Here is a 17131-nt window from a genome sequence, read left to right as displayed (position 1 = left end):
ACCTGCAGGGGTAGACAAACAAACACTTTTCACAACACTTATTGCACTTTTCATGTCGCAATGACTGACGGTCTAACGGTGACTCTCAAACTATATAATTCAGGGAAAAGAGCAAACACACATAGTGGGGTTAAAAAGTCTGATTCAAAATCTAAATTATACCTAGAAAAAAACAAAGATTCATTAAACAGAAAAACAGAATGAATAAGAAATATTCTAGGTCACTAATTAAGTGATTAAAAAGGACACTTAAAATGGCACTTCATGACAAAGAGGTTATTGTCCCCTGTCGAAGGATATAAATTTGCTTCACGCAGAAGTGCTTTATACATTTTCCTAATAAAATAACATTTGAATAAAAACTGGTGTGCTTAATATATTTTAATTAATAATGTAAAGCAATAAAGCACATGAGGCCATGCTATATTGTAAATATATTTACGGCTAAAAAGTGACACAACTGCATCAAAATACATCTTTGAGAATTTCTATTAATAGAGCACAGCGAGAGACGACTGAATTAGGATTTGGCTGAGAGAAAGACACACAAACAATACCAATAGATTAGGCACAACGCCAGAGAGACATAAGAAGAAGGTTTATGCCAAGAGAGAGGATAATGATTGAAGAGATGAAAACAAGAAAGAAAAGAGACCAAACACATCTTTGTTCTTGAAAGGTTCGGTATCAAAAATACTACATTATACATAAGTAATTCAGCAAAGTTTTATATTTTCTTATATTTAAAAATTCTATTTTCATCCGTGATGGAAAAGCCACATTGAGCAGCCATTATTCCAGTCTACTAAGAATACAATGTGTCACGTAATCCTTAATAAATTATTCTAAATGGCTAATTTGCTACTCAAGAAATGTTTCTTCTTGTTAGAACAGTTGAAAACAGTTGTGCTCCTTAATGAAGTATGGACATCGAAACAAAGTTTGTCAGTTGCTTAAGTACTGAGTACACTTGCATTTCTTGAAATTCAATTTACCATTGGTACTTAAAATGGCTAAAAAGAGAAAAGTATCACCAAAAATTAATCAGTCTAATATTCTTTGGAGAAATGAAGGCTATATCATGCACTACTGTTTTGAAAGAAGAAATCAAAATGAATCTAACCAGGATAGAAAGAGAAGTGGATGGCCCAGAAGCACAACACCAAAAAGACTCAAATGCATCAGACTCTCTAGCAGCTTTAATAACCAGTACATCCCAAACATCAGTTTCTGCAAATAAAAAGCCACATCTGAAACTAGCAAATAAGAAGAAACTGGTAGAATGTGCAAAATAATGTAAATGGATGGATAATAAATCAAAGTTCCCCATCTGTCGCTCACTTTGACGTTGTGTCAAAGAAGCGACACTAGGGGTCTCTCTTGAGAGCCTCGCGCATCTCTGAACTTGAGAAAAGGCCAATGAGAAATTGAAAGACAGAATTTGCATATCCCGCCCCCGGACATACACTATAAAGTGAGGGAAATGCCTCTGTTCATTCAGAAATTTTCTTCAGAGCCGACCGGTTGTGTGAGCAGCGAGCTGCGATTCACAAGACCGTTCATCTCATCTCTCAGAGCATATGCTGTTGTATCTACAGCGCACATCAGCGGCTTTCTCCTTCTCTGCACGGCAGTGCAGCTTTGCCTCTGGGCGCTTTGACAGCGCTCTCTAAAAGAGAATTTTTGTGAAAGAGTTTCATTCTCTAAAAGAGCAATACACAGCGGCGTTATAAAGATGCCCTTCCGCCCCTGTGTAGTTCCTGGACGCGGTCGAGTGCTCTCCACTCCTGACGGTCACAGACGCTGCCTCGTGGGTCTGGGCCGTGATCACACCGAGGCAGTGTTTGTGGATGGTTCGTGTTCTCACTGCGAGAAACTTACCATGGCAACGTTGCGGTCACAGCATTCCTTCCTAAAAAGAAACGCCACTCCAGCCCCGAAGTGAAGTGTGGCATCCTCGTGGGCACTGGCCAAAGACACCTCCTTAGCAGACACATGCAGAGCAGCGGGGTGGGCAACACCCAATACATTTACGAGATTTTACAATCTCAGGGTTGAGTCGGTTTCATCCCGTGTTTTCTCAGGTCCGAGCCGGTAGAACTCAGTAACGCGGTAACAACTGACCGGGTGTACCGCTTGCACCTAGTGCACTTTCCCTCCACTGAGGTAATATCGTGCGCTCTTATCCCAGGAGAGCCCACTAACTCGGCTCCCTGGATGACTCCTCCCTAGCCCTCTGGTCCGCAAATTCAGTGGAGGAATTCCCCGACCAAACCCAATGCAAGTATTCAAATTACTCTGTACTGGAATAGGTGCTCCACAGGTCGGGCCCCCGTGTGTCCACCTGTGTGTATTTTCCGCAGTACAGTCCCCTTGTGAGCGGACCCGCGTCTCCCTTAGGCAGTCCTCACTGCCCCCCGGTCGCCGTGTTTGTAGCAACTCCTCCCTCCCAATGAGGTAGGATCTACCACCGTGCCATTCTCCACATGCGACTTAGAATCCCATATGATGTATTCCACCACTCTTTACCTCCTCCAGCCTGGGCAGGTGTGGTCTCCGCAGGGTCTTTCCCCCCTGAAAGAATAGGAATTGGGAAAGAACGCCTTCCCCGATGCGTGTGATAGCGTTAAGATGGCGCCAGCCATACACGGTTCAGCATTGGACCCCTAGTTTAGCTTCTTCGACACAACATCGAAGTGAGCGACAGACGGGGAATGTCTAGGTTACTGTTGTAACCTCCATTCCCTGATGGAGGGAATGAGACATTGTGTCCTCCCGGCCACGTCCTCAGACAAAATCCTGAATGAACAGACGCATTTCCCTCCCTTTATACCCGTATGTCCGGAGGCGGGATATGCAAATTCTGTCTGCCAATTTCTCATTGGCCTTTTCTCAAGTTCAGAGATGCGCAAGGCTCTAAAGAGAGACCCCTATTGTCGCTTCTTCGACATAACGTCAAAGTGAGCAACAGACGGGGAACGGAGGTTACAACAGTAACCTAGACGTTTGATGTGTTGAGATGTTGTTAAAAAAGCTTGGTTAGGAAATCCGTGGGAAATCCTTTCGAGAGCTTGGGATGAAACTTTACCTGATGATCTATAAAAAGACTGCTAGAATGCCTAGGGTGTCATTGCTGCAAGTGGAGGATTCTTGAATGGACAGAAAGTTTGAAGAATACAGCATTTATTTAAATAAAAAGTCATTTTTAACATTATAAATATCTTGTGCAATTTTCCACATCTTTGATGAATAAAATTATAATTTTCTTTTAGTATTTCCAAACGTATGAACGGTAATATACGTGTCCAGTTGCAAGCATCTGCCTGTGTATGACTCATAAATGTATTTTTTTGCTTTATATCTTTAGCCTGCTGCAGTAAGACAGCTCTTAACACTTAAGCTCTTAATGCTGAACATCTCCAGTCTGAATGGATGATACACTTTAATATGCCACCCCCCCTTTACACCTACTGCCATTGCTTCTCATGCATGATTACGATGCACATAACACAGAATCTTTGCAAGATATTCTTATATTTTGAGAGACTTAGTAACTTAGTCTGTTGAATGATTGATGCCTTTTAGTAACTGATAATCGATTACTTTTGGACCGACAGAAAGTCTAATCTCTAAGTCAACTAAGCGTCAAATAAAACAAACTGTGGTTGTTTGGTTGCTTTACACAATATCTCGGTCAGAGTACCACGCAAACTGGTCAGCTGATCGCCTAAAATCTGCCTCATTTCAGCACTGCAACCTGGTTAGAATGCAATTTGTGTCTCAAACAGGTTGGCAATGTACCACCTAGTATGATGTCAATGTCTAAATAAAATTCAAGGTCAAGATTTGGCTGAATGGACCAAATTACCTTGTATGCTGAAATCCCTGTGGGTTAAATGAGCCAAAACAATATATGGTCACCTATATTAGAAGTTTTACAGTACCACTATTACAGGAAGGAAATCTGCGCCAAGGGGTCTGTTTCTAAAGCAGCCTGATCTCACTTAAAAATCCGCAAGTGTGTGCTGTTGACCGAAATGTTGACCGAATTTAGAAACACAGCCCACAGAGGCTAAAGCGGTATATGGTTCAAAGAATATAAACAAACGTGACATCATTTGTAAAAATAATTGTTTAAACAGTGAAGAGAAATCCTTATTTTATTTAATCTACCCCCCACCCAGGGACAGATTACCGACAGGGCCAATGGGGCCAGTGCCCAGGGACCCTTGACAACCAGGGGGCCCTTGACTGCCCGGGGGTGCCCTGGGATTTAAGGCTGTGCCATCTAGTTTGGTGGTCAAATTAAATAATTCGATTTTATGCCGTTATTGTATAACAATAAATAAATAAATATCTGAAAAATATTTACTTTGTATTAACATATCTTTTATCTACCCACTATTAGAGTAACATGTTAAATGACATGTAAAAACCTGAAGAAAATGTTTTTCTTTTATCTTTCTATTATCCCCTTTTCTCTCCAATTTGGAGTGCCCAATTCTCACTACTTCCTAATTCTTTGTGGTGGCGCGGTTACTAACCTCATTCCGGGTTGCCTCCGCTTCTGAAACAGTCAATCTGCGCATCTTATCACGTGGCTCGTTGTGCATGACACCACAGAGACTCACAGCATGTGGAGACTCATGTTACTCTCATGTTACTTACCACACGCCCAATGGGAGTGAGAACCACTAATCGTGACCACGAGGAGGTTACCCCATGTGACTCTACCCTCTTTTTAGGTTATATTTAGATTTTATCTCTCTTTCTCTCTCTCTCTCTCTCTCTCTCTCTCTCTCTCTCTCTCTCTCTCTCTCTCTCTCTCATCCTACTGCATTTTACAACTTGGTTTAAGCCTTGCCTTGGCCAAAGAGGTTTGGATGTTTATTTATTTCAGGTGTTTAAAAAGTTTGTATAGAAATTATTTTTATCAACTCTGTCAAAAATAAATACATAAATAATACTCCATTTTAAGCATCATAGCACTTGTTTTGGATGATAATTTGATTATAGCTGTGTGGAGGAACTGTGCAGCATTCCAATGTACCAAAGCCATTGAATCATGAGTTAGGAATCTAGCTAAGTACGAGCCAAAGGCCTGTAATTATCACACTCAGAAACTTAATAAGGCTATATGTGTGTTTCTATCTGCAGAGTTCAGAGTGTGGCTGATAAGAGATTTGCTTCTCTGGAACCAGATAACATAAATCCTACATGAAACCTCTCTAAATTCTTAATGAATTCTAGATTCTCTAAACTATATGAAGAACTCCATCTTCCATTCAGATTGTGTATTTTAGATATATTCATTAAGATACATATATGAGCCAAAGGATGTTAGGTATGAAGAAACACATGTTGACAAAACACATTATACAGTAGAAAAAATTTACTGTAGCTATTCAGATGGGCCTAAATCAATCAATCAATTCTATTCTAATCTATCCATCTAAATTTCTGAATATGAGTGATGCTTGACCATGCTTATTTTAAAAGGTACCACTACTGAGGGAGCATCAATAATGAATTATGCTTATTATGTTGTATTGGATTATCTCCTCTGTGTAGCATGATGGCAGTACATTTTAAAGGAACGAAAACAAAACAACGCTGGACAAGACAGACCAGTTGCTCAAACATCCTCACGCTTACGGTATATTTAAATGAAGCGTCCTGAAAAAGCTGTTGCCAGCAAGCATCAGTCTCATATTGGCAAATGTTCTTATTGAACTCATTTCCACTTGAATTTTAAATGTTAAATCTTCAAGCCTAGATGTCTCTTGAAATTTGCATGCCAATGGTGTCACAGCTCAAAGGTTTGTTTTGTAATTTCTCTTAAGTATCAAAAGGTGGATTGAGTTCAACTGGCTGATCCTACGACACCATTAAAGCAGAAGTACTAAACGCCAGTCTGAGCCCTGATTTGTATGGATTACCCACAATCCCTTGTTCTCGTGTGACACGCAGTCTGCAACAGCTTAGCGGTCAAGAGGTTATAGGATAAAAGTGCTGTGGTGTGGGGTTTTAATGCACGTCGGAATGCAACAATGCCAAAAAATTATGTGTAGAAACTTTTGATGAACACAGTCAAGGAATAACAATTCTTATGCGCTCTAACAACCAACAAAATAAATACAATAAGTCTGCAAACACTAAAGAAAGCTGTATTTTTGCAGCTGAAAAATACACCCAATAACAATTCAATACAAAAAGCAATTGACTTATCTTCAAAGCAGCAACTAAGACATTATGCAAGAAAGACAGAATAAAACTAAGATCATTAATGACATTTTTGCAAAATGTTATTACATGGTTCCTTACATGTATATTGACAGTTTTGAGGTGAAATGTCGACTGAATTTAAAATAAACAAAAGCTACCTCCCTACCCTAAACCTTAAACCTAAACCTAACCAATAGTGCCATGAAAGCAAATGTGACATGAAAAACTTAATTGCTGAAACAACCTCTGCATTTTTTGGTGCTTCTATTACATTTTCGACTCAAGAGTTGATGTGTGTGCTTTTCTGGACTCAAAAGCACAAGTTGAGCTACCATGTGATTTGATTGCACATAAACAAGCTTAAATGTAGTTGATAATTTAATGTAAATGTTAGAATGCAACACCAGCAAGTTATGAACTTTATTGAAAATGTTTCCATGTCATAAAAGCACAGCATTGTGTGAGGAATGGGGTTAAAAAGTAAGTTTTATGAACTGATAATCTCCCATTTTATATGTGTTTTGTGAAAAAGGGAATTCAAGTCATTGTTGTGGTAGCACCTCTAGTGCTCATTTCACCAGGAAAGTGCTGCGATATACTGTACACTATAAGAAACTTTAATTATTTAGGAAAAATGTAGGTATAGTAACATGCTTCTAAGGGATCCGGTTGAAGAAAATATAAAGATGACATTGTTCTAATGCTGATCTTCAATGCAAGAGTGTTATTTTAGGTACAGTATAATTACACCTCGTTAACTCATTAACCCCTACAAATCTATTCTCAGAATGAGAAAAGTAATGATTCTTTATATTTATCACTCTGTATGCTGCATTAACATTATTTAATGTGGCAAGCAAAAGTGGTTATTGAGCAACTTAGTGAACCCAAATGCATAATAACATACATATACCTAAAAAATATGCCTAACTTTGAAAAAGCAAAGATAGCTTTGTTAATCAATGCACTATAATAGGTCATTATCCTAATATATATTTGTACAAATATAAAACATAATTGCGAAGCATGTCAGCCAGTCCTTATGTTTTATTATAATGACTGATTCACTGTCCATAATACCTCACAAAATAACTAGAGGTCGACCGATAGTGGATTTTACCAATACGATAACTAAATTGGGCAGTACTTGCTGATGACTGAGCAAGATTTTACAATTGATACTAAATGAAAAAACAACACTCAAAGAACACACTTCAATAGACAGTTCACATGGGGTTACACTTACACTGATTCATACTACTCCAGACACAAGCTTCATAATAACAGTGAAGTACCACATTGTTTGTTATTCAGTACAGTTGTATGTAGAGTAATATTCACAGGTAGCAGTGGTATTCGGCTAAATTCAGTGGTGTAGTGGCTCGGGCTATGAGCACAGGCCAGGGGCTGTTCAAACAGATGGAACACAACAGACTGGATCTGAATGCGAACATCTTGAGACCGACACACATTTCCAAGTTGAACATCTTTCCTGACAAAGCATTTAAACAACTCATTGCTTTATCTGAGAAACGCTTAAGACACAACGGCCAAAGACATCCAACAACTGTAAGGGACTGTTCACACCGAATGCTTTTGCAACCATCCATTTGTTTTTCTATGTAAACGTGCGATAGACAAACGTCTTTGTTTCATTTGTTTTTAGTCTCGTGCAGGAAGTCATCGTATTGCAGTGAGGATAAAAAAACTGAATTGAAATCAGATGGGTTTCTGATTTGTTTATGTTTCTCTCGGCTGCATGAAGATATTAATTTGCTTTCTCACATTACTAGCTTTAAATATGCAACTTAGCTGGCTAACGAATGCATAAACGTGACCAGCCGGATATAAACTGGATATAAACATCTATTACCATCTAATGCAATGGGGAAAAATTATCTGTGTGGATTTTTGCCGATAACCAATACTTCCAGAAATCTCTTATCATTGACGATTAATCGACAAAACCGATATATCGGTCAAACTCTAAAAAATTACTAATGTACACAAAGTAATTGTGCCATAACATTCAGATGCTGTTTCTATATAAACCTGCTCTGTCAGCATAGCCAATATGCAGATCAATATATCCCACAAACACAGCTTCTGTTATTCAGGCCAATTTACATCTGTTTCATGTCTGGTTTGTTTGTGTTTGACTAAGCTCAAATGAGCAGCACACTTTGTCCTTTTTTATGTCCCCGCAAGCGAAAGAGATTTGTGGATGAAGGACAGTGTCCCCACACTAACCCATCACACCCAGACACTATGATCAAACCATGTCTGTCATCTTTCAACAAAAAAAACAGCCCTGAGCTCATCCCTATACTGCAGCACTCAAGAGGTTAGTCAGGGTTAAATCAGGACTACAGCTGGCCTGGTTTTGAACCTAATCAGAAACTCAATGGCCATCATTCAATGGGAATAAATTGTGCATCATGCTTCATTTCCTTCATTATGATACATACCATAATTGAATTATATAAAAACAGTTATTAAAGCCATATTTTGACATTTTCTGATGATGAAAATTAGTGGTGTTACCCATGCAAAACTCACTGCCATAATCCCGGGGTGTTGCTATTTGGTTGTAAAAGTGTTCTGAGTGGTTTTTAGTACATTGCAGGCAGATGGTATGGTGTTCTGGCTGGTTTCTAGGGCATTGCTAGGTGGCTGCTACAGTGGGTGTTTGCTAATTCCCACTACTTAGTGGGTCCTCGTGGTGTGGCGTGGTTATTCACCTCAATCCAGGTGGTGGAGGACAAGTCCCAGTTGCCTCCACTTCTGAGACAGTCAATCTGCGCATCGTATCACGTGGCTCGCTGTGCATGACAAAGCAGATGTGGAGGCTCCTGCTACTCTCCGCAATCCACACACAACTTACCACACGTCCCATCGAGAGCGAGAACCACTAATCGGCACCACGAGGAGGTTACCCCATGTGACTCTACCCTCCCAAGCAACCGGGCCAATTTGGTTGCTTAGGAGTCCTGGCTGGAGTCACTCAGCACACCCTGGATTCAAAATCACGACTCCAGTGATGGTAGTCAGCGTCAATACTCGCTGAGGCAAAGTTACTTTCTTTGTGATTGTTTCATTTAAAAAGACAAACTAAACAACACAATATTTCATCCATTACAAACCACTTTGTTATGCTCTTAGGTAACTGAAAGCTAAACCTCCAAGGTCTAATTTTAAAAGTGTGACAGTAATTTGCCAAGTAGTATTAGGCTTTAATAAGCCAACAGTTCAAAACACAATGTGATTGAGAAAAAAAAAAGAGTTAAATCAATGTAAGTATTGTTCTACATTAAGAGAAAAGGTCTTTTGTTCTAGGAGCCAGTAGCAGAAAAAGACTTGCGTTTGCAAACTCTGGGAGAAAAAGCAACCTGGCAAGTTGGCATGCATTTGTTTTCTCAACTGGAGAAGTGTTGAAAGTCAATTTGGGCTGTGAGTGCAAATGAAGCAAGCACAGGTAAATCAAAATTAGTATCTGGTGAACTTCACAAAGGTACAGGTGTGAGATATGCTATAATACGGATCTAATCATTATACTGTACCTACCAAGAAATAAATAACATAAATTCACATAACAATTTCTGCTTCGCAAAGGATATGATGCACATTCACACATACAGGTAACAATCATAAGAGTTTATTTGGAAGATAGCAGGCCACGGCAACAAATAATTCATGTCTCCCTTTATCACTCATTAGGAAAACACTGAAACTATACTGAAGTAAGCTACTAATGTAACAGTGTGAGACAGACAGTGTATTCAGTTTGTATCAATTAAAACGTTTTAACAGTCTCATGACAACTCGTAATTATTCATAAAAGATGGAAAAATCGTTAGATCTCGAATCGCTTGTAAAAAAAGGTTCAACTTTTATTTTCACAGAGATCAACATATCAACAAATAGAATTTCAAATCAGTACAGTACAGGCATCACATTTTAGTTAGACTCCTATTCAGCACTTTATTTTAAGAAAGGAAATGTGTGAATATATTTGGTTACTTATTCCATATATATTTTATTTCTCCTGAAGTCCACTATCATCGCAAATATTTTGAGCGTGTTCAGCTCAAGGTTGTTGTGACTGCACCAGACAGCCAGCTGATCGACCTCTCATCTGTATGCAGCCTCATCACCGTCGGATGTGAGTTTCCCCAGTCTCACTAGCTGCTGCCTGTCTGTCAGAAAGCTGGTGATCCATGGACAGATGGGGGTGGACACGGATAGCTGGGTCAGTTTGGTTGAGAGAAGATCAGGCATGATGGTATTGAAGGCTGAAGTCCACAAATAGTATCCTTGCATAATTCCCAGTTGTAGGATATAATGCAGGGCTCGACAATAAGGACTGCCTGATGGCCCGCGGCCAGTGTGAGAGAGATTCGGGCCAGTTGCTAGAACTGTCACTTGCCCGATCGGGCCAGTGCTGCATTTATAACATTAGTGCAAGCAAACAACAAGCGCGAGAGCACAAAAATTACACTGAGCAAACAAAGTATTGTAACCGACGAACAAGTGCGATTCTATTTAGCTCGCAAATATGCATGAGAGCATAATATAATGGACGTGCCAAGGCACAGTCGCGTGCATGCATAAGACCGTGCAGACAAAGAGCGCACTCTCCTAGCACTGTCCTCGCTCTTTTCCAAGTGTCTTAGCAGCAGCTATTACCAATGTGAAGAAAATAGCAGGGAAAAAAAAAATCGATCAATAATAACGTAATAAATAATAATAATAATAATAAACAATAGATAAATCTAAACTGGAATCATCAATCATTATGTAAAAAAAAAAAACACAATTTTTTATTTTATCATTTCATTTTATCATATACAGTATATTGTATATCAATTGTTAAAATTAATTTATTGGTAAGGTTGAGTTTACATTGCAAAAAGAAGTGTTGAGGAATGCATTGCAACTAAAACAAAAGATGTGTTGTGGCAAGAAGCAATGTGTTGAGGCCATTGCAGCAGTCATTAAGGGCATTTGGGTTTAGTTTATTACTGAAATGTTCTAGCAATAGACCTTTATTAAAAGCCCTATAAAGAGAGGCTAATTGCTAGCCACTAAACTACATAACCAAATCTTAAAAAAGAGGAAACAAGCTTTTAGTTGTATAAACTGATTGGGTGTTACAGCAAAACTCTTTTTGGATGGAAAAGGCCTAAAATTACCAGTTTTGTAGGAAGCGACAAAAGGCAAATTAATAAATAGTGGGAAAAGTAAAGTCAGCTGATGTTTCCTAAAACACAGTATTTATGAAACATCATGTGTATACCGCGACGATGCTTATATATTTCATAACCTTGTTTCTGTTTTATTGGGGCCATAGATTGATAAAGATAAATGTGTTTGTAACTACATTTTCCACTTCCCTGGAAAAAATACAAAAATACTATGCCTTCCGAAGACTTGGAATATGACACACTAGTCACATGCACTACTTTTATTATACGCTTGGGTCCTTTTTAAGCTTTAAACTGCGGCACTATCCACTGCTATTGCATTGAAGTGATGGACTACATCTGTAATACTCATCAAAAAATATATTATGTTCATCATCAGAAAGAAATCCATAAAGGTATGGAACATTACGAACAATTAAAAGTACATTTCTCAGTTGTTTCCAAGTCTTCACTGACTTATTGTTAGACATGATGCATTAAAACACATTTGATGCTGCCGGGTTTTGACTCAAAAGCAGATCTTTAATTAAAATTGTATTTAACTGTTAATTAACTGTATGCTTGATAAATAGCTAATGTTTTGAGGCAATTGGCTTATTTTGAGCTTGTTGTTCCAGACCAGATTTCTTGCTTATAGTCCCTGGTTATAAGTCTGAATAGTTCTGTGTGATTGACTGAGAATGCTGATGAGACACACGCAAATTGCAGTCTTCAAATATCATTAATGGGAAATAGTGGGCTGTAACTTTAAATAACACACACCCGAGCATGCTGCTTGTTCAGTTGACAGCTCCAGAGGGATCTGAGCTCATGGTGTGTGTTGGCAACAGTATCCACTCATGTGCATCAGTCACCGACTGATCTTGATCTCACAACATTCATGTCCAATTTAATTCTCATTTTCTCTCAAGATAGTAAGACACTAATTAAACATTGCTCACAAAAACAAACAACATCCTAATGGCTTAGAGCTACTAATATATCTTTTAAATAACCATAGCTTTATAAAAGTTAAGAAAATGATAAAATATCAAGTATCAACCAAACTCAGGTCAAAGAGGGAAAATGTTGATTTAAAAGGGCAAAAAGGCCCAGCATTTACCACCATGTAATTATAAACATAAATGTTTCATATTTAATAATCATGTATATTATTATTACTGATAATAATTTGAAAAGTACATTAGACCAATAAAACATACAGTATGATTTTATTCTTTTGGATTTTACTGTACTTTAAACTGTGTGCTAGTAACACAAATATTGTTGGTGACGTCAGCTAATGTTTCCAGAAGTACAGTATGAAAAATGACTTGTTTAAAGTTACAATACTCACATATGTTGACCATTTTTGTCTGTTTTATTAGGGCTTTAGCTTAATAAACATAAATGTGTTTGTGATGTAGAATTTTCCATTTCCCCGGAGAATCTCAGACAGTGGAAACAATTCAATCCAATGGATAGTTCTTCATTTTAAAGCTTACAAAAGGTCCCGAAAGTATCACTAAAGTAGTCGATGAGTTGTGCAACATTTTCCAAACACTAAAGGAAAAAATATAATATATAAAGTATCAACAAAACTAGCATCATATTTAAGAGGGAAAATATTCATAGAAGAGGTAATATGCCTGCAATCTAAATATAATCATATATGTTTCATATTTATTATGTATATTAATTACATTGTATGTATAATAATATTACTTTTAATAATGTGAAAAGTTCATGTCATGGGACCTATAAAACATGTGACACGTTCTTTTGGATTTTACCTTATCAGTGTGCTATTTCTCTCCAAATATTATTTTGATCTTAAACATTTCAATAATATTTACAATATTTACAATATTCACAAAACTGACATGCATACATTATTTTTTCAAACATAGACAAAATATTAGTTTTACTTGATGAAATATGAATTCTAGTGATTTTTGACACATACAGATACATGTAAATGATATCCATAATTTGGATATAATTAATCATCCGTTTAAAACGAGTTGAATCTGAGTTAGACTTCTACAGCATTTGTTTCTTCAACACATTGTACAGTGGGCCGTTTGAGTATATTATTCTTATGAAGTTCTGTCATACATGTTGCATCTTTGCCATGAAAGAACAATCAATACAAACATAGTCAGACATCATCATGCTAAGTATAAGACATTGGCCGATTACTGTTTCAAGTTACCTAATAGGAAAGCATCGCTCAAGCAGAAAGGGCTAAGTGCTGTTGCATCAGCATGGTCGAGCGTTCATTTTCAGTCTAATAGCGCTGATACGCTCTTCTGGCATCAAACCAGTAGAACTGGGTGCAAACTGTCTTTCTGTTTAGGAATTTGATCCTTCAATAATTGTGGATGACAGCCACTCTTTTTTATCACTGATCTAAGTGTGCCTGTAGGCACTCAAATAGAGTTCAATAGGGTATGGTGAGGTAGAATAGGGTAGAATATGGTCAGGCATGAACAGTAGGGGAAAATAAGGTAGGGTTTGGTAAAGTAAGGTGAAGAAGCCTATTGTAATGTACTAAGTCTAATTCCAAAGATAACTTGAAGTACTGTGTGGAAAACCCACCTTTAGTGTGCTTCTATATGCACTACCTGCTTCAGACCACCTTATTTATGGTTGGTTGATAATTTAGTAATTTAAGTTGCATGTCATGCCTTTGTTTCTCTTGATACTACAAAACATACGATTTGTCTTAAGTACATGTGAGTGAGCTTGTGATAACATTCAGTACGTTCTTATCTGCTAGGCCACTCAACTTAAATGTCTGAAAAGTATGAAGAAACGTACATTTTTAAGTTGACTCCTTATTCTGATATAATGCTGAACAAACATGCCTAATAGACAGCATTTTGGGGAATCAAAGAAAGCTGTCCACATAGTGAGTTGTCCAATAGACAACACTTTTGGGCATCATAGCAAGCTGTTGAAATAGTAAGCTGTCTGAAAGACAGCATTTTTGGACATCATAGTAAGCTGTCTAAAAGACAGCATTTTTGGAGATCATAGTAAGCTGTCTACATAGTGAGGTGCCTGCTGTCCCTCCACAGCATTTTGGGGCACCATAGCAAACTGCCTACATAGTGAGCTGTCTAATAAACAGCAATTTTGGGCATCACATCAATCTGTCCACAAAGTGAGCTGTCTAAAAGACAGCATTGTTGGGCATCATAGGAAACTGTCTACATAGTGAGCTACCTACTGTACTTCAACAGCATTTTTGGGCATTATAGTGAGCTGCCTACTTACGTAGGTCTCATAGCAAGCAGCATAACAAGACAGTGAAATCATAGTAAGCTGTCTAATGATGAACAGAATTTTTGGACATCATAGCAAGCTGTCTACATAGTGAGCTGACTACTGTATCTCAACAGAATTTTGGGACACTCCTGAGCTGCCTACAAAATAAGCCGTCACCTAGACACCAAAGAGAGCTAGGCTACTTACTAGTAAGCAGCACACCAAAACAGAATTTCATCATAGTGAAATCATAGTAAGCTGTTTACACAGTGAGCTGCCTACATAGTGAGCTACCTAACTGGACTTCATAGTTAGCTCCATACTGAGACAGATTATTTTGTGGGTAATAGTGCGCTGCCTACATTACGAGTTGCCTACCTAGTCATTTTTGGACACTTTACAGGGTTAGCTACCTAGACAGCAATTCTGGACATCACAGTGAGCATTTTGTACAGCATAATGAGAGCTGCCTACTTGGGCACTACAGTAACCTGCCTACAGAGACATTTTTGGACAGCATTGTTAGCTGCCTACACAATGAGCTGCCTACCTATACACATTTTTTTTACACCAAAGTGTGCTGCCTACTTATGTGTAAGCAGCATACCGAGACAGAATTTCATCAAAGTGAAATCATAGTAATCTACCTACACAGTGAGCTCCCTACATAGTGAGCTACCTACCTGGACATCATAGTGACTGATTTTTTGTGGGTAGTAGTGTGCTGCCTACATCATGAGTTGCCCACCTATACATTTTTGGGCACTATAAGTGGGCAAGCTACCTAAACAGCAATTCTGGACATCACAGTGAGCATTTTGGACAGCCTAATGAGAGCTGCCTACTTGGGCACTACAGTGACCTGCCTACAGAGACAACATTTTTGGACAGCATTGTTAGCTGCCTACACAATGAGCTGCCTACTTATACAAAAAAATGTTTTTACACCAAAGTCTGCTACCTACTTAAGTGTAAGCAGCTTATCAAGACAGAATTTCATCAAAGTGAAATCATAGTAAGCTGCCTACACAATGAGCTCCCTACATAGTGAGCTACCTACCTGGACATCATAGTGACTGATTTTATGTGGGTAGTAGTGTGCTGCCTACATCACGAGTTGCCCACCTATACATCTTTGGGCACTAAAGTGGGCAAGCTACCTAAACAGCAATTCTGGACATCACATGGAGCAGTTTTAGACAGCATGAACGGTGAACATAATGAGCTGCACTACAGGGAACTGCATACAAATACATCATTTCTGGACAGTATGAGCTCCCTATATAACGAGTTGCCAACCTAGGCAGTATTTTGGGGCATCATATGCGCTTTCCAAAAATGTTTTAGCTATTCTAGTCTAGGTAGACAGTTCGCTAGACACAACTAATGATGGACTGTGTTGTTTAATATACCTGTTCCTTTCTCTTCTGCCATCGACCGCACGGACTCTCCTCCACAATCTCACTCTCATCCTCGCTCTCCTCCTCCTCCTTCTCCTCCGAGCCCGAGTGTCTCTCCGGGACTGACATAGTCATTATATTTCACAAAAATGACAATTCACCCCGTTCAAATTAAAACTGCGCAGCCGTTGTGAAGAAAGCACGTCAAAACATTCGTGGGAATGACGCGCTGCTTTGTGGATGTCCACACAGAATGACTCAGTGTTCAATACGCCGCTGTTCATGGACATCTTTTCCAATGCAATGTATCTTCTTGTCCTAAAACTATGAAAATGTAGTTTTGGGAGGGAGATAAATAATAATAATAATAATAATACGTCCTCGTCTGTTTTTCCCCCGGGTGGCAAATTAAAATTAACGTTCAATTAAATTCATTTTAAGCTATTCTCCATGTTCGAAAGAATCTCTGGCCATTTGCAGCAATGCATGAGTAGTTAAAAATCAAACGTCCTCCATTCAGTAGTTTTCTGCTTTTAAGACGACACGCGCAACCGTTGGTTCACAGAATACCGTAATGTCTGTAGAGTGAGAACATCCAAAATATTATTCCAAGTAGGTATGGCTGCAGGCCTGAGACATCCAAATGAGGGCGGAATCGTAAAAAGAGGGCGGAGTTACTATAAAAGGGGGCGTTACTTCCACTCATGCCATATGTATCAATGGCAGAAATGGTATGAGTAGCATGGTAGTATGCCATTCCGTCCTCAACCACGATTTAGGGAAAGGGCTCTTCAATGGCGGTTTGGAGCGACCGCCCCTTTTTTGGAGCAGTGCCTGCAACACTAGGGTGCAATGAGGCAAAAATATAGATATACATATTGAGACAAAAATACATATACATTATATATATATATATACAGGTGAAACTCGAAAAATTAGAATATCGTGCAAAAGTTCATTAATTTCAGTAATTCAACTTAAAAGGTGAAACTAATATATTATATAGACTCATTACAAGCAAAGTAAGATATTTCAAGCCTTTATTTGATA

The 17131-nt window shown here is 38.5% G+C and overlaps 1 protein-coding gene across 1 annotated transcript in view; it reads right to left on the bottom strand.

Moving 5' to 3' along the window:
• The window catches only part of LOC127635159 (nuclear receptor-binding protein 2-like), a 30361-nt gene extending 13714 nt beyond the window's left edge, over window positions 1-16647 (bottom strand). Inside the window, exons 1-2 of the mRNA XM_052114952.1 lie at window positions 16094-16647; window positions 1-2 (exon numbers count right to left, since the gene is read on the bottom strand). The exon at window positions 1-2 is cut by the window's left edge and continues 121 nt beyond it. Of these exons, the coding sequence (XP_051970912.1) occupies window positions 1-2; window positions 16094-16216 (125 nt within the window). The 5' untranslated portion in view covers window positions 16217-16647. The remainder of the gene's footprint in view (window positions 3-16093) is intronic.
• Between the last annotated feature and the right edge of the window lie 484 nt (window positions 16648-17131).

This window comes from Xyrauchen texanus, chromosome 42 (genome assembly GCF_025860055.1).
Source record: "Xyrauchen texanus isolate HMW12.3.18 chromosome 42, RBS_HiC_50CHRs, whole genome shotgun sequence".
Classification (NCBI taxonomy): Eukaryota; Metazoa; Chordata; class Actinopteri; order Cypriniformes; family Catostomidae; genus Xyrauchen; species Xyrauchen texanus.
Note: the sequence above shows the minus strand (reverse complement) of the source record. Positions and strands in the feature narration are given on the sequence as shown.